Source organism: Strigops habroptila, chromosome 1, assembly GCF_004027225.2.
Source record: "Strigops habroptila isolate Jane chromosome 1, bStrHab1.2.pri, whole genome shotgun sequence".
NCBI classification, from domain to species: Eukaryota; Metazoa; Chordata; class Aves; order Psittaciformes; family Psittacidae; genus Strigops; species Strigops habroptila.
Genome location: NC_044277.2, coordinates 154,491,454 through 154,514,168, shown reverse-complemented (window position 1 = coordinate 154,514,168; position 22,715 = coordinate 154,491,454). Strand labels below are relative to the sequence as shown.

The 22,715-nt window shown below is 41.9% G+C and overlaps 1 protein-coding gene across 27 annotated transcripts in view; it reads left to right on the top strand.

The window, feature by feature from the left end:
- ARPP21 (cAMP regulated phosphoprotein 21) overlaps positions 1-22,715 on the top strand; it is a 404,051-nt gene that overhangs the window by 368,169 nt on the left and 13,167 nt on the right. For 26 of the 27 annotated variants that reach the window (XR_003989920.1, XR_003989925.1, XR_003989940.1 and 23 more), the window contains one exon: positions 206-916. Coding sequence is in view for 1 of the 27 variants with exons in the window: in XM_030475686.1 (XP_030331546.1) it covers positions 790-916 (127 nt within the window). In the remaining 26 variants the exon portion in view is untranslated. The remainder of the gene's footprint in view (positions 1-205; positions 917-22,715) is intronic. The other variant, XM_030475686.1, reaches the window with a different exon arrangement.

Sequence of the window (22,715 nt, the reverse complement as noted above, 5' to 3'; positions counted from 1 at the left end):
AAACATGGATTTAATAATTGTTTCTTACAAGTGTTAAGGGCACACACTCTCTCGCGGTTTTTGAAGTGACACAGTGCAAACCTCCCGATTACTGTTACCACTAATCTGCTTGACTTGAACTCCTGCTCCCCTTCCAGTTGTGTTTGATGTTGTGAGTCTTGGAGCTTTAGGGCCTGTAGTTAGCTGCTATTCTGTTTCTTTGCAGATGCCAGTGTATTATTACCCATCTGGTCAGTACCCTACCTCAACAACTCAGCAGTACAGACCTATTGCCTCAGTTCAGTACAATGCACAGCGGAGTCAACAGATCCCACAGACTCTATCTTTCCCTCTCTCTTGCTTCTATATATTTTTACTCCAGGCTCTTCTTTGCTGCGAATTGACCATTTTTTCCAGAGTTCACTTACTGGTCAACATGCTCTCTATATGTACTGTATTGATGTGGAAGGTGGTGGTTGCATTCTTTTATTCTGCAGCATTTGCTATTTTACTGTGATTTCTTTGGCACATGCTTTTTATGCATTCTGTATGGTTTTGTCTCTTTCAATTAAATTCTTTTTTTTTCTGTTTCTTAAAGTATCTGGGAAGAAATTTGGTCACTAGTAGTCCTTTTCCTAGCAAAGCTAGGAAGCAAGCAGCGGTTTTTGAAGTGACACAGTGCAAACCTCCCGATTACTGTTACCACTAATCTGCTTGACTTGAACTCCTGCTCCCCTTCCAGTTGTGTTTGATGTTGTGAGTCTTGGAGCTTTAGGGCCTGTAGTTAGCTGCTATTCTGTTTCTTTGCAGATGCCAGTGTATTATTACCCATCTGGTCAGTACCCTACCTCAACAACTCAGCAGTACAGACCCATTGCCTCAGTTCAGTACAATGCACAGCGGAGTCAACAGATCCCACAGACTGCACAGCAAGCAGGTATTTACATCCGTTACTCATTTCTTCAGCAGCTCACAGTGCCTTGGCTGGTGAAACCTGTTGGTTGCGGTTTCATTTTGAATTTGAACAACAGAGGAGAAAGCTGGTTGCTGTTCTGTTTGAAAATGTGGGGGAAATTACAACTTGAGAAACTCTTTGCTTGGAGATACCGAGCAATGGAAGAGCAGAGGTTTTGTTCTTCACTACTGCTTTCCTGGACACAGTGTTGCATCCTCAGTGTCTGTACTCCACATATTGGGGCACAGGGAGAGCTGGGTGGGAACTAGTGTGAGCTGTACATTGCGTGTTCAAGCCAACTGTTGCAGTTTGTCCTTCATCATGTAAAATCCCCAAATATTTGTAAGACTCTACAAGGAGGACAGGGTTGCAGTGATGCAGAAGGTGCTCCATCACCTTCTGCTCTCCCTGAGCCTGAGGAACAGCGAGGTGGTCCATGTGGTTGATGCCCATCAGCACCAACTCCCCACAGAAGCGTGCGGCTGGAAGGGGGGCCGTTACACTGTAAGAGAGTGAGTAGCAGGTCTCACAGTGAACCGGTCTCTTTTCCTGCTGTGTCATGCCACTCCTGATGACACCAGATTAAGAGGGACATAGGCAGAATTGGGCTCGTGCATGTTGGGGGGAAGGTAGGGATTGTGCTTGTGAAGGGGTCCTCCCCTTTCAAGGGAATAAACAGTTCTGGTTTTGGAAGTATTTCTCTTTAAGTTATTGATTGTCTGTTTCTTTAGTGTGCATCTCCACTCGTTCAGTGTCTCAAACAGTAACTCCAAGGTGTAGGGGATGTTATTTCCTGATAGGGCTTGTAATTACAGACATGCCGAGCAGGACGAAGCATTCATTGTTCTGTCTGGGTTTGGCAAAACCCATTCTGAATGGCAAAGCAGGTTCCCTGCAGAGGCCTTGATACGGAAGTCTTAAAGATGCAAGTCAACAGTGCAGATATGAGACGTGAACAAGACTTACGGGGTCATCCAGCCATCAACCTGTCTCTGTAATGTGACTGCTGGCAATTTCGTTCATGCTCAGGGAAACAGACACAGCAAACACAGCTATAACTAAGCAGTTGATTGGGGTTTTTTTGTTTTGTTTTTTAGGCTGTTCTAATAAAAATGGTGGCATTTCAGTCAGTGTCAGTGGTGCTTGACTGTGTCTGCTTTCATACCTTCATCTTTATACATCCCTGAGAGGGGAGAGGGTGAAATATTGCACAAAGGTCATCTGTCTCCTCTAGCTTTTATTACCGGGCAGTCTAGTACCGTGTTTATTATCTCTATATAGTGGGTCTTTGAACCTCAGTGCAAATCAACCTAGATGACATTATCTGGGTCTACTGTGGTGTTATAAAGCCATATCTATAAGTTTAATGCTACATCCATAGCATAATGGAGATTATGGTAAATGAAGTGCACAAGAGATGGTCTAAAGCACTTGAGTGATGTTCTGGAGAAGATCCAGCTATTTGATCTTGAGGAAATCTTAGTTTTAAAGATATGTTGTAGCACAGGAGCTGTTATGTTTGGGTACAGACAATGCAGAGATGTAAATGCTAATTTTGTTTCTGTATTTACTGCATCGTTTTCCTTACATGTTTGGCAAACATGAGTCAAGGAGTTTGTGTACAATCTCTAGCACGCCAGCCTTTCCCTGCAATTCACTCTTTCAGCTGCCTGCTCAGTTGGAAACATTATTTTTATCTCTTGTTTAAAACTGAAAACATTGTGACTACAGTTTAGACTCCCTGCTGTGGCAATGATTTAAAGCGTTTAGCTCTTCTCAAATCTTGAGACTTGGCTGAGAACAGATTCCTCAAGCTGGTTCATCCCTTTGGGCTCAGATACATCCTTTCCCATAGCCGTCGTCCGAGCATATGATAGGCCTGACAGGAAGCAGCTTGCAGTTTCCTACAGGTCTTTTCTTGGAGATGATGGAAGGATAATGTGAATTTATGTTCCACTGCATCCATGGGTATTTGGAGAATAACTAGCTTTCTAAAATGTCACATAATTTATACTTAAATAGAAGAGAAATTAAAGCATAGAAAAGTGTATGGTTTTGTGGTGGACTTGGCAGTCCTGTGGCAACAGTTGGACTTGATGATCTTAAAGGTCATTTCCAACTTAGTTGATTCTATGATTATTCATGATTTATTCATGATTTATGACATGATTATGCTATGATTTATGACAGAAGGTTCACTGTAAGCACTGAGACACCAAAACCCCAAATGATTCAGTGATGATCTTAGGTGGTTTCATGCCTAGTGTCACCACATCTGCTTTCCTTAGCATCAGCCCCCACGCACACATACATTTTTCTCTTCATGTGCCCTGTGGCCTCATCTGCCTGCGAAGTCCTCATCTCTTTGGGCTCCTCTTTGATGCCCAGTAGCTGCTGCTGGGCAAGAGATGGTGTTTTGTCACCGCAGCAGATGGAGTGGTTGGACCTCAACAGAGCAAATCCCTGCAAGCCTATCAACAGGAGGGCAGGGGAGCTGGGGAGTGCCTCTCCTCTTCCAAGACACTGATTGTTAGAAAACTTTGGAAATGTCATCTCTCTGCAGCTTTCATCTCTCAGTCGAATGAGGTAGAAATTAGACGATGAACTCAAAATGTTACTCTGAGGATTGTCTGAGCAAAACTGGCAGAGTAATCCCACTACTTTTCCCTTAAGAAAACAGATTTTTAAAAAGCAAAACAAAAAAAAACCACCAAAAAAACCTTTTTAAATCTTGCTAGAAACTTGTACATGGCTGGAAAATAACAGGCAACAAGTGAGTGTTTCAGGCTATAGTTTCCCTTCCCATGTAGACTTAGCTTCAGATCAGCACGTGAGCAGGTTGTGCGGGAGCCAGGGATAACAAGGGGCAGGAAAATGGAGAGACGAAGGAGCACTGGTGAAGCAGAGTCAGGAGTACTGAGAATGGAAAGGGGGAACAGATGGGAAGGAGGCAGATGAAACGATGATGTCTGAAACGCTTTCCCCAAAGACCTCACAGCACTTGATGATGCTTCAGAGAGAGGATGACTGCAGTGCAGGAGGGCCCATGGCAGGCCAGGCTCTCTACCTATGCCTACTGCCTGCCTATACCTGCTGGCTGGCTTGCACTGCAGTGTGAACAAGGAGCGTGGCACCTCAGAAAGTGTTTTGGTAACATACAGAAGTTTGCATGCTTGGAGGAGCTTTTGGAAGCTTTCAAAGCAGCAGCAAGGAGTTTAGATGTTATTTTCTCCACCTTTGGGCTGCAGAGGTCAAAGTTTGATCTAATGCCAGCAATTTGTTTTCATTTTGCTTAGAAAAGGTCTCTTCAGGAGCGAAGCGATATTGATGACTTTTACAGCAAACAGCTAAAGTAAAATGTCAGCACAGCATCTGTGGTGGGAAAGGGAGCCTGTACTCTCTCGTGGCTCTGGAAGGAGAGCAATATTAAGTTAAAGTGGCTCCAGGGCAGAAAAAAAGATGAGCTCACCTAAAATTAGATTAGGGCTCTGGCAGCAATAAATCATCTGGAGAGAAGCATGTGAACTTCTGTGTGTGTTTGTTTACTCCTTTTATTATTTTTTTTCCCCCTTAAATGCAGGCTTGGATGAGAATGTAAGTGACCGATTTCTGGCATCAGCCTGGTACAAAATGAGATTTCCATGAAGATTTTGTAAAAACCTCTGCCATTTGAATTACATTTGTTTCAAGCCAAAATCATAGAATCCCAGACTGGTTTGGGTTGGAAGGGGCCTTAAGGCTCCAGCTCCAACCCCCTGCCACGGGCAGGGACACCTTCCACTAGAGCAGGTTGCTCCAAGCCCCTGTGTCCAACCTGGCCTTGAACACTGCCAGGGATGGGGCAGCCACAGCTTCTCTGGGCACCCTGTGCCAGCGCCTCAGCACCCTCACAGGGAAGAGCTTCTTCCTGATGTTTAATCTAAATCTCCCTTCTTTCAGGTTAAAGCCATTCCCCCTTGTCTCTATCACTGCATGTCCTTGTCCAAAGTCCCTCTCTAGATGTCTTGTCTGCCCCTTTAGGCACTGGAAGGCTATTATAAGGTCTCCCCTGAGCCTTCTCTTCTCCAGGCTGAAAATGTGGTCTCTGACAGTGTGGTAGCCTGGTCTCTAAACAGAAATACTTTTGGGGTATGTTGTTATTACTCATTTCTGCACTCTCTAACAAATGATACTTAAGATACTGTGACATGCCCAGTTCTGTAACCACACAGAAAAAAATACTATTTCTGTATTCTCATCTAACAGTACACTATAAGTTGCATGTCTAGCTTCATCAGTAATTATGCCTGTATTGATAGTTTGAAAGCTTTCACTCCTAGGTATTATGTTTCAATAGAAAAATAGAGATATATTGCTGATAAATCAGTAATGTTTTGTATTTTATCATGATAGAAGAAATCAGCAATGTGGTCTTTTATACCTCTGTGTCTATTTTCTTTCATTATAGCAAGTGCTGTGCACTGCAAGGACATTTCATCTTTAAAGTGCTTCATAAACATGAGCTGATAAGTACATGAGCATTACTTTGGGATATGCAACTGTTCTTATTGCTGTTCACAAATGAACAATCTGCAACAAATCACAGGATTTTCTCCCACTTTGGTTCATTGTTGTATCTCTACCTCATGTGTGCCAGATAATTTCAGTGTGCAACTTACAGATAAAATAATATTTAGATCCTTGTTTAAGGCTTTAGATCACAGTTCTAAAAGGCAGTTAGCTTGGTCTATCACACAGTTGTAAGGTAAAAATCTGTGGTGTGTGTTTTACGTCAGTAATGAAGATCATCTTTTGAGGAGATTAAAGCGAAGACCTGTAGTATTTGGTTAAAAAAATTTTTCAGCCAAAGGTTTACACTACAATATTTCTGGAGAAAATAAGATGGTATTTGGCATAATTGGATGGTCTATCAATTTTGCAATTAATGTAATGATTTTAGGATTTCCCATGCATTTGAGAATCCACGAATGTTGCCATTATAACCCGTTTCAGTGCCCAGATAGGATAAGGCTCTAATTGCATAGAAAATCTTTGTTTTTTCCTAAAATTCCAGTTCTAGTTGGTTGTGTAGAGTAGGCGAAGGAAGTTGTTATGTGAGGAAAGTACATATCTGAACACTGCCTGGGTGTAGAATCCTTTCTTCATAAGTATACAATAAGTATTTACTTCTGTAAGTAGCAAATATTTGTCTTGAAGGAAAGGTAATAGTTCTGCTGGAGTACTGTGTTATTAGCCTTTACAGCTTCCAATAAGGAAAAAGAAGAAATTGTCTTTCTAATGCATCTCTGGAACAAATTTTAAGCAAAGACAAAATGTACCTTAACAGAGTCCATAAATCTGTTTAGGTAGAAATCAGAGTCAAATTGACAATGAAATACTGAGGTTTTGCTTAATTCAGTCACTTAGGTGTCAGCATAATTGAGGGGTGTTATCTTCACGTCTCCTTCATCCCCGTTGTGTTCTGAAAGTGTTTGTCCCTGTAAACTGATACAGAGAGAAAAAACTGGGGGAAGGGATATGTGCAGCACTGAAATAGAGATTGGTTTGTTAGCATGGTCATTAGAAAACCCTATAAAGAAAGATTGCTGCTTTCTACCTTCATTAGCAACCCGACAGGAGCTCGTGGTCCATGATAGATTTGTTTGCATAATTCCCTCCATAATTTCTGTGCTTATGTAAACATAAACAACTTCAATTTTTAAGTATCTAATTATCTGGAGTAACTATTTCTCTAGCAGTGATTGCCTACTGCACTGTTGAAACAGCTTTGTACCGAAGGTGTCCATCTGTGTTTAATGCTGTATTTTTTTCAGCAGATACTGCATTGCAAGGGGTGTGTTTCCATTTTTACAGTGGCTTGATAGGAAGGGGGCAGACAAAGCCCTAATGTGTTAGGCACTTGAGTGTAGTGCTGTGTTCACTTAATGTTGTTGTAAAGCTTTGAAATTTAAAGGCGTTTTATGAAATAGTAGGGCCAGATCAAGGAGGAGTTTGCAGCAATTGCAGTAGGAGGATTAAATTCAAAATAGCGATCTTTAGGTGATCCTTGATGATATCATTAGGTTCTGTCCAAGTATTTTATGTTGAAGTTGTCCAGAAACATTAAGCTTTACCTACAAGCGCTTTGCTTGGACAGTACTGTGTCTGAGACCAAGAGCATCTGCGAGGCAGAGCTCAGCGCTCCTCCTGCCAGCTGCCGTAGAGATGTCGTTCCAACTTGAGGCATTCCCATGGTATTGGAAACCCAGATGCCTTGGCCTGAGAGGGTTTGAACCCATGTGGTGCACTGCAGGGATAATGCTCACTGGGCTCTCTGCCATGCAGGGGTGTTCTCCATCTTTCTTACAGTGCTTTCTTTAAAGGTGCGAAGGAATTAAGTGCATGAAAAAGAAGGGCGTAAAGCATGAAACTTACTTCTGATTATATATTTTATGTTTCTTTTTGCAATTTTAAGGTCTTGCTTTTACAGTATTTTGCTGTTGTACACAGTGTGCGATTAAGATTAGCTCGAAGACCCATCCACCTCCTCAGCGTTTCCTATTAGATAGCCGCAGGGAGTTTCGTGCTTAGAGTTTTGCACCCTGGATTTCATTCCTGTACTGCTGGAGGAGGATTCTGTGACTGAATACTGCATTCAAGACTTTTCAGAAGCTTGCTGAGAAAGCCAGGACTGGGGCTTAGAAGTTTTTCAATTTCTAGTCTTAGAAACACTAAATCCTGCTGTCCTTCTGACATTAAGCAATAGTGCTGCACCACTAATGAACCAGTATTAGGCTTTACAGAGTATCTGTAATTTAAAGTAATAGTAGAATTAATACTATCACACTCCCTGCAGCATACTTGATTCTGAAAACTGAAAGGCAAAATCACTTTCGTCAACAAGCTTTGTTCTTCCTCAAATGACTTGTTTAATTATTCATCATTCACACCAAGAGGGAGCAAATATTGAGAGAAGAGGACATTGGCAGGCTCAACAGCCATAAGCATCTTAAGACAGGCATTCATTTGTGGTTTTCTTTCAAGGCTTCTCAAGTCCTGTTCAATTTCTCTAGCACTAATTGAGATCTAAGCCATTTCTGACAGCATTCCTAGGGTTTCACACTAAAATATAGATTTAAAATTGAATTTTTTTTGAGAATTAGTATGTGTTAATCTCATGTAAGTTAATGTACAGGAGCAAGTATAGAGAGAGAAGATTTCTAGCAGCATTGTGCAGGGGGGTAGGATTTCAAAATAGCCTCTGTAAAAATTGCAAAGGCCACACTAGGATGTAGGGAACATTCTGAGGTATTCAACAATGTCTACAAAGGATCTTTATATTTCTGTCTTTTCTTTGCCAGAAAGAGTCATACATCATTTCTATTGCTAATTCTGTTGTTGGATCAATGCGCAGTGCTCCCACTTCTTGAGATGGAATTTTCCAGCACTGAATAATTCAAAGGTTTATATTGGAGTCCTTGAGAGCAAAGGCAGATCTAGGCTAGAACTAGTGGAGACCCACCATCGACAGAGGTGCAGAGGCCATCTCCAGCTCTGCTTCAGGCATGCTGTTCGTAGGACGGCTACAGGCTTTGGGGCTTGGTTTTCTGTAACCTCCCTGCAGATGGAAGCGTGCAATGGGATGAAGAAGTGCAGGAGGGCAGTTGGGTCTGAGCTAATAATTGAAGAAATACTCCAAATGTACATCAGAGATCTGCGCTGTGGGATGGGGAGGGGGCTTCTGCCTTACGACTGCTATTGGTGGAGAATTTAAGAATTGAAGTGCCCTTTGCAGCTGTAAAGCTTATAGAACAGGACACATTTATATTGGGATGCAGCAGAAGAAGCGTGTGTACGGGCTGCCTGAAAGAAGGGCCACAGCGTGTGGATTTAGCCTGGATATTAGGAAGAATTTCTTTCCTGAAAGGGTTCTCAGGCATTGGAACAGGCTGCCCAGGGCAGTAATGGAATCACCGTTTCTGGAAGTGTTCACAAACCACATAGACAAGGCCCTTAATGTCATGGTTTAGTGGTGGACTTGGCAGTGCTGGGGAAACAGTTGGACTTGGTGATCTTGAAGGTCTTTTCCAACCTGGTTGATTCTATGAATCTATGTATTCAGTGTTAGGGTAGAGGAACTCGGGAACCATGTCCCAGTAACTGAAGCGGTGTTCTGCTAACCAGCCCTGATCTGTATAAAGGTCCCAGTGCCTTTACCTGAATTTCATTCAACGTTTATTACAGTCAGTTATCATTGGCCTAAACCATTCATAAGAGCAGCAGCCCTCTGCAATGACAAGGACATTCTCATTTTGACTCACCAACGTTAAATATATAGAATGTATGTATTTCTGTAGCTAGTGAGCAATTGTCTTGATTTCTCTTTTGTTTGTTTGCAAGTGAAATAAGGCTGATGGAGTGGGGGTGTGAAGAAGGCAGGCCTTGGGTCTTCCCAAAGAAAGGAGCTGGTTTCCTTAGCAACAGCAAGAATATGTGATGCCTCTACAAATAGTTCTTCACCTCTTCCCCAGGTCCTGCTCCCTGTTGCAGCTTGCTCATTATGCACCAGAGCAAAGAGCATTCCTGCAGCATGAGCTAATTGCAATGCATGGTGGCTGGTAGCTGTCATTGGTACTGGACAGACAATGGAAAAAATTGAGTTTGCTGTCTGAGTGTCTGGTTCTAACAGCCTGATTATTTCTGTTATTGCTAGTGATACATAGTCCCTGCTGAGGCTTCACTTCCAGTGGTTATCGCTGGCATTTATCATTATGAATGATAAGGATAAACTCAGCTTTTCTTGTTGCAGACTCTTCTGAGGGTTCCTTCATGGCTGATAGGATGTAGATTGAGAAGGGAAAGAGGTGATTCTTTACTCCCCCTTTGCTGCCAGTCTAAAGACCCAGCTATAACTGCAAGTCATTTTACATTAATTCACTCTGGAACTGACAAATAGAGGTTGGTTAATGCTATCCAGAGCTTCTGTTTCTGCTTCTGTTTCTGTGCTGCTGACAAGACATGAGTATACCCTCATCAGGAATATTATTTTCAGGATGGAGAGACAAATAAGCACACTCTTCAATATTTTGAACTGAAATTCCTTTTTACACAATGCTTTTTTTTAGCAGTTTGAATCCCTAACCCAACCATACCTGAATAATTGGAAGTTAGCTAAGCTTTTTCCCCAGTTTGTCTGGAAAGAGCTGGGATTAGAAGTACATCAGCACAGATTTTCCTTCTGTATTCTTGTATTTTTATTTTTCATTTTCACTTCCCAGTATCCTAATATTTTAGTAACAAATACAGGCTTTTGACTACTGTCATACAAGCACTTAAGAACATGTAAAGGAAAAGAAAAATCATTATTGCACCAATTTGTGCAATAATGATTTCTGTCCCATAGTCATACCAAGGAACTACAGCTAGCCCTGAGAGCCCTCTGTGCTAAGAACTGGATATGTCAATGTGGAGAGATTTTCTTTTCCACTCCTGGGACCCAGCATAGAGCTTGCTAAAAGAGCATTAAGGTGAGCATTGTGGTGGCCATCCAGATCAGGGCGGTTGTCCATCTCTAAAAAGTTCCTCGGGCAGCTTTAGGTAAATCAGAAAAAGAAAAAGCTTTTACTGTGGCAGCTCTCATTCACTCACTATCTGTAAAATTTTGGGCACGCAAAGTTCCACTGACTGCTGTAGTCTTTGGAATCGTACATGTAGGATCCCTAAGTGTGCACTCCTAAATGTTACCACTTAGAGTAATTCATGGTTTTGCAAGTGTTTGAATTTCTCATCATCTTCAGTCTTGGTGTTTCTTATAGTTGCTTATGCAATGAAAACCCAGAACCATCATGAGAACTGAGTAGTGGACTTTGCCTGTAAATATTTAGATTATGTGTATATATATATATCTATATCCTTGCTCTTTTTGCCAGCCTGTGCTATCAAGACAATTTATTGTATGTTTCAGCACTGTCCTCAGAGTTTCCAAGTAGCATGCTGGTAAAACAACATCTTCAATGGCATCTGCCCAAAAAAGCTGCACTTCCAGTTTGCTCTTTGTCAAGAGCTACCTTTCAACTGGTACCAAATCTACAAGAGTGCAAAAGTCTGGATTTATACAGGTCCTACAAAGGAACTTCCACAAACTACATTTTTAAGGTTGCCAAGTAGCACTTTATAGAGTAAGCAGAAGAGGGGAAATGTATTAAATTACAAGAAGCAATGTGCTACTTCAAAGCGGTTGCTGTGTTAATAGTTTGTATGAAATGGCAATTTTAATTCTGTCTCTATTGGAGAAATACAAAGCAATTAATCTTTTGTAGTACATTGTGAAAAATAAGGGCTTATACAGGATCTCAGTGAGGCTGTTCATTCACTTAACCTTGAGCTGGGCAATAAATAATTATAAATGCAGCTACATCGCAAGGCAAAAGTAATTTGGTGAAATAGAATTATCATTTAATGCAGGGAATTACAAAATCTGAATTAGGTTTCCTGATGTTCTTTTTTCCAGAAGAGTGTGAATTTGAGTGTGATTTATGTGTAAAATTCTGGAGCTGGGTTTTACAAAGCACCTTTTATACCCAAGGTATCACCAAATGCTTTGTCTTGCAGTGCTTTCACAGGCAAATGCTCTTGAGCTCTCTCAGCTATAACTCACATAGAGTCTCTCATGATAGGACTTGTTATATGGAGGGAGAAGGTGATGTCCAAAATGCATGGGTGTATTAACACCTTTCAAACAGTTTTCTGCTCTTCGCTCAGGGCACCTTCATCAGTGCTGCCTTCCACAAAGTTTTTGGCTGTACTGCGTCATTTGAAGTCTGGAGGGCACAGTTAGTTCAGTTTGTTTGCTTATTCTGCTTGGTCCTGATTAATATGCTATATGAGTTTAGGGTAGTGTTTGGAATACATTAGGCAGCTCGTGCTATAATATGGCCTATTGTGTAAATACAGAATGATATGATCTATTGGAGAAACATGTGTGGGCACGTGGCAATACGGTTTGCCTTGGAGAGCTGTTTCTAATTGACTAGTAAAATGCTGTTTCCAAGCAGGCCATAATTAATCAGCAAGAACTCTTTTCCTGAGTTTCCTACTGTAAATGAGCAGACTCAGCACGTCCATCAAGTAGAAACTGAGGAAATGAGACGGCGGGAAAAGCCTCACTCTCCAGTGAGCAAAGTGCTGGTATTTCTATGAAGCGATCCCAGCAGGATGCTTTGCTGAATGATGGCAACGGTGGCTTTGAAAAGAAATCCTCCATTTCTCATTTCTCACAGGCTGGTGAAAGTTCTAATACGCTTGCAGTGGCTACTGCGTGGCTTAGGTGAGTCAAGAAGAACAATGGCACAAAAAATGGACTGGTAAACCAGAACCTTTCTCTGATAACCCCTTAGGTTATCTCACACATTTTCTCTCATCTTCTTTTCATTAGGTTATGGTGTGCAGGTAATTGGTAGTTACTGTAGTAGCTCTAATCCTGCTGAGCTCACTAAGCCAAAGGGTGGATGTCAAAAACTTGTGAATATCTGTTTTATAGCAGCATTATTCAGTGTTTTTAAATCCTGTAGGTCTGGGGATGTTTAATCTGGAGATGAAACAAGTGATAACCCAGTTTTTATAGTAGTAAATTTTTAAGCCCAGGGTGGACTGGGCTTTGAGCAGCCTGGTCTAGTGTAAGGTGTCCCTGCACATGGTGGGAGTGTTGGAACTAGATGAGCTTTAAGCTCCCTTCCAACACAAACCATTTTATTATTCTATGATAATTTGAAAATCTCAGTAAGTTTTGATCATCAGAAATGTGATCCAACTTGATTTTTGTATGCATTGTGTTGGAGACAGACCTGTGCTGCTGGTGATGGAACAGGGGTGGACATTGGTGCATCTGCTCTGCAGGTGGTTGATTTTGGATTCTGCTTTAGTAGATTTGAGAATATTTCATTTATTTTCTCGTTCACCAATTTGAGAATGAGGTTTATTTTATAATACCTGGTCTAAGGACTCTCAGCTAGCCATTGTTCAATGCAAGGTCCATAGAGCTTCCTGGTTAGAGAAGGCTATTTGCAGGGAAGGGAGGGCTTCCTGGATGTGGAAAAGAGGGGAATGTTTGGGTGTCTGTTACAGAAATCAGCCCTCAGAAAACCACCTGCTTAACTTGCAAGAGTTGACTTCTCTTCAGAAATCTTAAGAACTAACTTGTTGGAGTGAAACCCAGAAGTCCAACAGTTGTGGGGGTCATGTGTATAACGTTGGGTTCTGCTGTAGATAAGCAAAAGCCATAATGTACAAATTGCTGTTCAGTTCCAGTACAAGGATTTATTTTCCTGTATCTGAGGCAAGAGCATGATCAGAAGTGAGCAATACTGCTTCCTAAGGGACAGCAGATTCTGTTCTGATCCCAATTGACCAGCAGTTGGTTTCTTAACATCTTCAAACCTGTGCTTTGGCATGACTCCAAGACCAGATAAGTATGTGTGGAGCTTTTTTGTCTGTTTATTTTTCAGTATGCTTTGTGTCAATCTGTTTCTTTCCAAAAATGAACATCCTTTGTAGGATTAACCAGTACCCCACGTGTGACTGAAGGAGAACATGCGTAGGCAGGTACTTTCTTCCTCATATGATTAAACAAGGAGGAATTAAAACCTGGGGCTTCAAACACCAGCTCTCCCCAGAGGAGGAGGTTAACTTGACAAGATGACTGCCCTTTCGAGGTGTCCCAGCAAAAGCAGATGTGGATTTCAGCAAGGCTTGATCTTTTGAAATTCATTTTGCCTGCTCAGCGTACTTCTCATGGGATTTTCCATCCTTGAAAGTCTAGACCTGTGCAGGGGCCAAGGTACATTCTTTATAAGCTGTCAGGCTCAAAACGATTTTGAAGTCCTCTTGTGGTTCGCATCATAGGAAATATGAAGATTAGAAATTCTGCTGAGGGGGGCACTTCAACAATCTGGAGGGCAAACTCTATTGCAGTATATGTGATTCTTAGGTAATTAAATATTGCATCTCATTCACATGCCTAAGTTACTGGAAATAAGGTGGTAGGGGATACTTCTGCTTGTCTCTGTATGGATGTTTATGTGTGGTTTGTTCCAGATTTATTTATCAGGCTTTTTCTTACAATTCATGCATCCCTAGCTTTAAGAACTGCAGCTCCCTGCTGAAGGGTCCTGCAGTAGTGAAACTGCTTGATCACAGTGTGGAAGAGTGGGGGTAGCATGGAGGGAGCCTTAAGGAGCCTGGGACTTCTCTGTGCTTCAGTCCTTAACCTTCTGCTGGTGTAAGCTGACATACAGGACGTGCATCTGCACAAACCATCCTGCACCATCAGATTCCTTACTTGTGTGCAGGGCTTGGGAGAGAATGGTGCTGCACAACACAAGTGTATATGTATGTTCCCCATCCTGGCTACTTCAGCATTTGGTCTGAAAAGCTGATTATCATCTACTGAGTTAGAATTATATTTGTATTTTGGCAATACTTCAAAATAGAGCCTTCACAAAGAGATACCAGTTGTCCTTGCTTGAGAAATGATATCGATCCCAAGAAGATGGAGAAGTTTTTGTCATTTTGTTACAAAAGATTCTTATATTGACAGAACAGAAACTGAAATATTGAACATGTAGGGGGGGATTTTCCTTCCATTTGAAGGGCAGCACTGCAAAAAGATGCTTTACAGTTCCTAGGCTGTAAAAGCAGGTGGTAAAATATGTAGCTTTTATACCTTTTATTTACTCTCTTATGGCAGCTTTCCAGAACCAGTGACTTAGGCCTGGGGAATCCTGCTACGCTTTTCCTCAGAGCCCTAAGAAACCTGGCATGTATAGAGCATTTCCAGTTTTCGTGTTAACACGTTGTTTGTGTTGCCATCATTGCTAGACCCATGGCTGAGTATTACTGAACACCTAGTAAAAAGGGAGGGAGTTGAGGAGAACTATGTACTTTAGCAAGTTTCTGAGCAGTATGGAGAAAATAGGGAAAGAGAGACAGCAAGGAGCAAATTGCAAGAGCAGAGACCACCTCCTCTCCTTTCCTTTTCATGGTGCTCTCTGGTTAGTCTTTTTCTTGCAAAAAGAGTCGTGAAATTGTAAAAGTCCATCACGCTCACTGCAACATAGAAATGGGTGTTTGAGAAGGAGCGAGATTTGGAACCTATTAAAGAGTTAAATTTTCCAGGAAACGGGATAAAGTGAATGTTTTCTGGGTTAGAGGGTGTGGGAGGAATAGAAATAAGCAACTTGTGGTCACTTTTACTGCCCCGATCACTGGAATGCTCTGAGAGTTATTTCATTGCTTCAGGACAGCAGGCGCAAGCAAGTGATGGGACAGGGAAGGGTGTTCTTATTTCTCCTGTTTTTGAATGAAGTCAGGGGCTGTGGAAATTACTATTTGCTGTTGAGGGGGGAAAATCCCTCCCCTGCTCAGAGGTAAAGTTTAGCAGAATATTTCTGGTCTTTTGGTACAGTAGAATTGAAGGATACTGCAAATACGTTCCTTTAGATAAGTGGCAAATGTAAATCTGATGGGTATAGACAAGAAAAACAAAGGGGAGGAGCGACTTGCTTGTTACAGCTTTGATATTCAGCTTTTTGTTACTGAAGAAACAAAAATGCTCCCATTCTTTTCCCTTGCTCTAAGAAATCTATTTCTGCCTTGTCTATTAAGTGCTGTAAAAAAAATCATAATTACAGTGTACTAAACTAATTCTTTTACACTGCATTAAGCTTAAAATAATGATGAATCCATGTTTCCATTAGGTAGCAATGAAAAAACTATTAAGAATAACACTTTACGTAGAATCAATTCAATTCCTGGAAATGTTTCTTAAAGAAGAATGGTGCTGAAGAGCCATAAATAAGTGGAAGCAATAACATGCACTGTGCTGTAATATCTGAACTACCAGCAATTTCAATTCACGAAAAAAATGTTCTTTCATCTAATCATTAGATTAGAGGTGCAAAAATAGATGAAGGGGCAGGTTCAAAAACATGCTGAGCTCTTCGCTTTAGGGAAATTAGGAAAATAACTAGTAAGTATTGCCATTTTTGCATCTTCTCCACCTACAGAGAAAGCGTTTAGCTAGTTTACTCTTCAAACATTAACCTGTATGTAGGTGTTTTGTACCATTTTGGTCACAGTGTCACTGGGGCATTTTTCATAAGGAGACTGTAAATACAGAAACACAATTCTCAGGCATTTACTGGTATAAACTCAAGAAATGGCCAACTTCCTCTAAAGTTACACAAACTCATTCTGTAACTATGCAATATTTCTGAGGTCCTTATGTTGTATGGTAATGGGTATCATAGAAATAAATACTCATTGTCACTTCTCAAGGGAGTATTTGGATTAAATAGAAGTTAAAAATGCCCACCAGAAGCAAACTCTTTGTTAAATGTACTTTATCTTTTGGAGATGAGCCAGTTACAGTCTTAATTGCTGATAAACTTCTTCCAATCCACAGCAAGATGCAACTGCTTTGGCCAAGTCATTCATTTCTTTTGTTGCTCTTAATTTAGGAGCTGTAAAGACGCAAAGATGTACCTCCTTGTATGTGAGAATGCAAGGACTGTAATTGCGGGCAGATACAATTTGTTAAACTGCCCCTGGTAATACTAGGAGAAGAGTCTGCCATGTGGCTCTCCATGGCACTGTCCAGGACACGTTCTCTTCAAAGGACACCTTCTGAAGTCAATCTCGGTCTATGCTGGTACATCAGAGAGTAGAATTTAGCCCAGAGTGTCTTAAAATATAGTAATTTTTCTATGCTTTTACAGTAGTCAAATCTTGCTGTGGGAGGAGACTTGGGCATCGTGCTTTTTCTGTCCTCTTTTTCCAGTGCTACTCTGAGCCATGGGAAGAGCCTGGCTCTTACTGTGGGTTTGAACTGGTGTGACCAATGAACAAGTGTGCCCAGGAATGTGTTTCCTTCACAGCGGTGGTGATGCAAGTGCCAGCATGGCCGTGGTGACCGCAGTATGGCCTAGTCCCCATCCCATTCTGGGTATTAGCACAGCTAAAGTACAGCAGCACTTGGGTCACTCTACTGGTCTTGTTGAAACTGTGCAGCAGGTAGGTGCAGGCAAGGTCTACAGTAGGTTGATAGCCTGTAGGTCCGCAGCCTGTGGCTTGCTTCTGTGCCTTACAAGCTGGAAGCAAGAGGCAGTTATTTTCCAGCTTCCACCTGAAAGGTAGTGTCTGAACTGTGACCTTCTGTGTCAAACTTTGCTCCAGAGCCAATTTGTAATCGCTTTGTATGTCAGCATTAGCTGAGAAGTCCCAGCCACTCTCACTATTGTCATGTTATCTTCCAAAAAGCCAGCAGAAACACAGCTTTGATGTGTTTCTTCAGGTGCTAGGGTGCTGTTGCATGAGGTATTATCACAAAAACCACATTATCACAGTAATTCAGGGCCTTCGGGCATCTGATGTTGCCAATTGCCTTCACTCCTTCCTGGTGTGTAATTTATCACCAGCATGGTCTACCCTACTAAAACGTGCCCTTTGTGGGCAGAGGCAAAGCTAATATACTTTTCAAAGTGTATTTGAATTGCTCCAATAAATCACAGCTGTCACAGCAAGCAGTTTTATCACTTGCCAGAGCAATATGTTATCTTCATGCTTTATAGTCTTGATACTATTCGGGACTTTTATAAGTGTAAGTTGTAATGCATCATAACTTAGTTTATCAAATAAATTTGAGCAGCTCTGATTTTGTTGTAGTGGAACCTTTGCCTTGCTCTGTAAAGAAGACAGCATTTTTATGGGATGTGGTTTAGGGTTGTGATTATTGTTTTTTATTATTATTTCTCAGAACACTTGTGGTTTGTTTTCAATTTGTTAATTTTCACTCTTTTAAGCAGTTCATGAAGCTGGGGTAGGAGGTTTTTGTAGGTCATTTCCTCTCCCACTCTTCTGTGCAGCAGGAAGAGCAGCTACATAGTGATAGTAGGCTCTGTCCTACTCAGAGTCTCTGTAGTGAGTAGGACAGCGGGGAGGTGAAGGAGCATCCCTGCTTCATAGAGTTCGTTTGCTGTTCTATGCAGAATGTCCACCAAAGCTAATCATTGTGTGGATTTAGGATAATGAACCTCCTCAAATCCTGAAAGCAGTTGCAGACAAGCCTTCTTACCTGAGACCTGCAGGATTAGCATAGCAGGGAAGTCACTAGTAGTTAATTGTGCATAAGGCCTGATTAATTCCTTCCTGTGGGAGTCCTTCCCCTGAATTATAGCAAACAGCCAGGAGCATGCGTGATATGAGGACTTAGAGCTGGGATGTGGTGACCTGGGGAGAGGGAAAGTTGTGTGCTAGCACAACTAGATCCGCTCTCCTGGGCAAGGACCAACTGTGCTGTCCCTGTCCCAGGCATATTGAGTGGGATTGCTCCCATCCACCAGCGTAGCTTCCCCCCATGCAGGCTCCTGGTAACGTCACTGTAAGCTCTGGGCAGACACAAGCTCATCCATCCTAATTTTCTTCTTCTCCTGCAACAGTGGTAGATCTGTCTATGAGCATGTCCTGTGGCTACTTCAGGACCTCGCTGTTACTCCTTGCAACAAGAGCCTCTCCTCAGCTCTCATTTCTCAGGCATGCTCTGACATTAAATGTGCTGTTTCCAGGACAGCCAGAAAAATGTCTCCTGTTTATGACCATGCCTAAAATACCAGTGAATATTTATGAACCAATTTGCCATGGCTTCTTCTATGATGGGAAAAAAAGAGCTTTTCTTTTAATTGATGCAACAGCTCATTCCAGAATATGAGAACAAGGTCTATAAAGTAGTCAGGCTTTATAATTAGAAAATTATTTATTTGCAGGTTGGGTTAACCAGATATATTTGCTGTTTTTTAGTTTGAAGAAGTTATGCTAATTGTTGAAAATTGAACAATGGCTCTACTGTAAGGAAAATGTATAGGTGCAAGCTGAATTCCTGGTCATGAGGAGCAGCCTAAAGGGCTGACTTACATTTGTCCTTTTTCAGTTACAGAAGCTAGTGTTTGTGCTCAAGGTTTGCGCTCGGAATGAGCAGTAGCTGCTAAAGAACATTCTGCAGATGTGCCTGCAGATCCTGTGATTTTCTCTTTTCAAAGATTTTAGCAACACAGACATTTTCAGCAGATTGGCTCCGCACATCAGCTGCACTTCAGAGATGCGTGTTGGAAATTGTACATGGAGGGACATTTTTGGCAGCTGCTTTGCAGTTTGACTTTGAGCAGCCCCAGAAGATGTACGTGAAATCAGCTAACCCACCCGGACCATGTAAGCAAGAAACAGGTATTTTAGCCTAAGGTCGACTTGGATGATGGTGCTGCATTAAATTCAATGATTGCGTGTGTAGGAATGCATACTTCTGCCCACATGCATAGATCATTTCATAGGATCAGAGGAACTGATACGGAGGATACTTGTGATTCTGTGAAAAAACACTAAGAAACCTGCTCTTCTCACAGAATACATTGCTCCCACCTCTGCTGAGCTTGGGGAGCTGGCAGTTGCCTTTAGTGAGCATTGCAGAGCCTTTGCAAACCCTACCAGATTCATTTTAAAATGCCCATTTGTATTGTTGGCTGGTGAGTCTCTGATCTGCAGAGACCTGTAGTTAAGACTTGTTCTCTGGCAAATGGCTCTTACTATGCCCTCCCTGTTCCTCACCTTCCTGCCAGCATTGACAGACTTTGGGCTCTGGGAATTCAGCCTTACCCTTGCAGGTGCTTTTTTGTATCAAAGTAGGGTTCTTCATCCAACTGAAAATTCTGCAAAGCTCTGTATGTAACTCTTAGCAAATTCAGCACTCAAAGGTTCTCTTCATAGTATGTATTGTATTGGAGATCAGTTGTTTTTCCATTGATTTTATCTATGAAGTGCATAGCACTTCTCAGCATTCTGGATTTCAAAATGTCTCACAAAGAAGTCACCCCTCAAAACCTTATTTTACAGATGAGAAAACTAATATGCAGAAAGAAGTGATGCACTCGGGGTATACAGTGTCCCAGGCAAACAAAAAACTATCAAAATTCATGATGTATGCAGGGAAAAAGTTCTGCTGCTTGGCTCTCAAATCTACCTTGACCACACGCCCAGGCTGATCTTCAGTATTTATGCTGAGTTTAAAACTCCAGATGTTTATGGTCTTTATTGTGCATTTTCCATAGCTCTGAATGCTTAGCTGGCATCCGTCACAAGTTCAGACTTTGCAAATAGCTTTGGCCGTGAAGACGATAAACACAGCTCTGCTGGGGTTGCAAACTGTTAAAAGTGTGTTGTGTGACAGCAAATGCTCCGTGGCAGCTCTGCCCCAGCGATTTCTGACAGCAGACATCACTCAGGAGAGACCCACAGCACACAGAGCACAAGTACTCAGGAGACTTTCCTACAGTTAAATTTGTGCCATGCTTTAGATTTTTGCCAATGAAGTAAATTTTGCATCATTTACAGCTGCACAGTTGCAGAGACTTTGAGGAGAGGTAAGGGGATCGGGACTGATCCTATGGGTTTTGCAGAACAAGTCTGCATAAAATGCTTTTGCTTGGCAGATTAGCCTTCTCAGGCTATTGCACTGGTTGGGTTAACCAGAACATCCTTGCAGCAATAACACTGGACTAGCTATAGTGGGAGTTTTCCAGTTAATGTGCTCTATAGTGACAACTGTATGAGCAAGGGATGAGAGGGGATGAGCGAGGGCAGAGAGGGGCTTTTTTCCATGTAGCTGAGTTAAACCATGCTCTGGCTGAGTATTTTGACATCCATTGGCTGTGACTCTGCTTCCAGGCTTGCTCATGTGCGCAGAAAGACTGCCACTAGTGCAAGTGAGGCAGGGACTGGTGAGGTGACCGTGTCCCAGGCACCGCTATCAGCCTGTTGGCCAGCTCAGCAGAGACTTGGGGATCAACGTAGAAATCAGGCTCTTGGGAAGCCATCTCAATCCTTCCTTTTCTCTCTTGGGGCAAAGATGTCTTGACACAGCTCTGCACAAAAGCATGGTGCTTGCTGCTGACAGTGTGGTATCTATTCATTTCTTCTGTGAACACACAAGGAACTTGTGTCTCCAGGTGTTAATCCTCATATTTTCAAAAATGCCACTAAACCCTTCTTAGAAAAGGCAAAGATAAAGGTCTACGTCCACAGGGAATTCCCTTTTTTAAGTAAATGTTTATATTATTCTGCCCACCCAGTGCAAGAGTTGAATATGCATCTGTCTGGGATGTGGAGATAGGCTTGCTTTGCAGATTTAGCTGCCTGATCTATAAAAAGAGCTTATAAAACTGTATCAACAAGTTATTTTGCAGATTACTTGGCCAATCAAAACAAAACCTCCTAAAAGTCCTGGGCAATGAGACTCACCCCCCCACCAAAGGCAAACGGAAAGGTGAAACAAAAGCTTTAAATTACCTATGGACAATTAAACTGTTTCATTGCACTTAAAATATTTTTTTAAATGGAAATTAAACAAACTTTTTGAACTTTTAGGAATTGGTAGTGTTCTATTTGGAATGTCAAAAGGGAATGGTTTCATTTTTTCAGACATTTTTGGCTTTTATTCAATTATTCCCTCCTTCGTAAGATAACTGATTTGGGCACAGGTGAAACTAACCAGGCACCGGGGTGACTACAACTGTAAGTTTTGCTGTTCACCTCCTTCCAAGAAAAAGCTTCAGCTGGAATATACAGCCCAGGTTTGGTGCAGTGATCTGGTGTATGGTTTTGTACCTATGGCAGAATTGCAATTGGTGTTCACATTGCTGCAGTGATACAGAATGGAGTAGGTGCCTCCAACAGAAACACAAAGTACATGTCCATACCTGGCATGGCTTTTGTCTTGTACTTTTGGGGTAATGGGAATGGAAGGTCTTGATGATAATGACTGCTTTAATAGCAGAAAAGGCCTAACCCGATTTTTTTAACAGCTCTTTTTAATTAAGCAAGGCGAGAGAAGTAAACTAGGCTCTGCCAGTAAACTAGAAGGATTTTTAATTGCAAGGTAAACACAACTGAGCCACAGAAGTGAAGTAAGTCAGACTCATCGCTGGTCGCCATTTGTTTTATTATTTGGCAGTACCTCTTGGTACATAGCCAGTGCTTAGTCTAATGGTGCTTTCTTAGATGCGATCATATAGATGTGTACTGGGCCATGTGTGACTGTAGGCTCAGACCCATCTTGCCCCACTTTCCAGCTTGTGAATTGAGCAGTGGCTGTGCAAAAGGAGAGTTGAGAAGAGTAGAACTGAATTTTATTGGAATGGGGCCTCTCTTTCCTTAGATGTATTGCTACCTGCCTGGTCAAGTTTTTCAGAAGCCTTTTAAAGGGTGCTAAGAATACACTGAATAAATGCGCTGGTCTCTCTCCTACTGGAGATATCCTCCTTTAAGGGGCTGAGTTCCCTGGCCTCAGCCCAGAAGTGTATTCAAGCCTGTAAATCATTGCTCTTAAATCAAGAAATTGGCTCATATGCTTTAAAGTTAAGCAAATGCTTAAGGGCTCTGCTGTATAGGGGCCAGTGTAATCACTGCGTTGCAGGCGAGTGCTCCTAATATAGTGCAAAGCCAGTTAAAGTTGATTGCTAACCCCAATAGTCTTTGGATTACGTTCTGCATGGGCACACTTGGAAAAGATGAGATTTTTGCAGTTGGACCCATATGGGCAGACATATGCTCCATCAAAGTCCTGTTGGCTTCAGTATCATCCTGCATCTGTTCGCCTCTAGCTGGGAGATGTAGCCCATAACTTGCTGTGCCCTTATGTTATAGGTAACCAAACAAATACAAGTCCTTTTGCTCAGTGATGTGATACATTAACCTCTAGGTG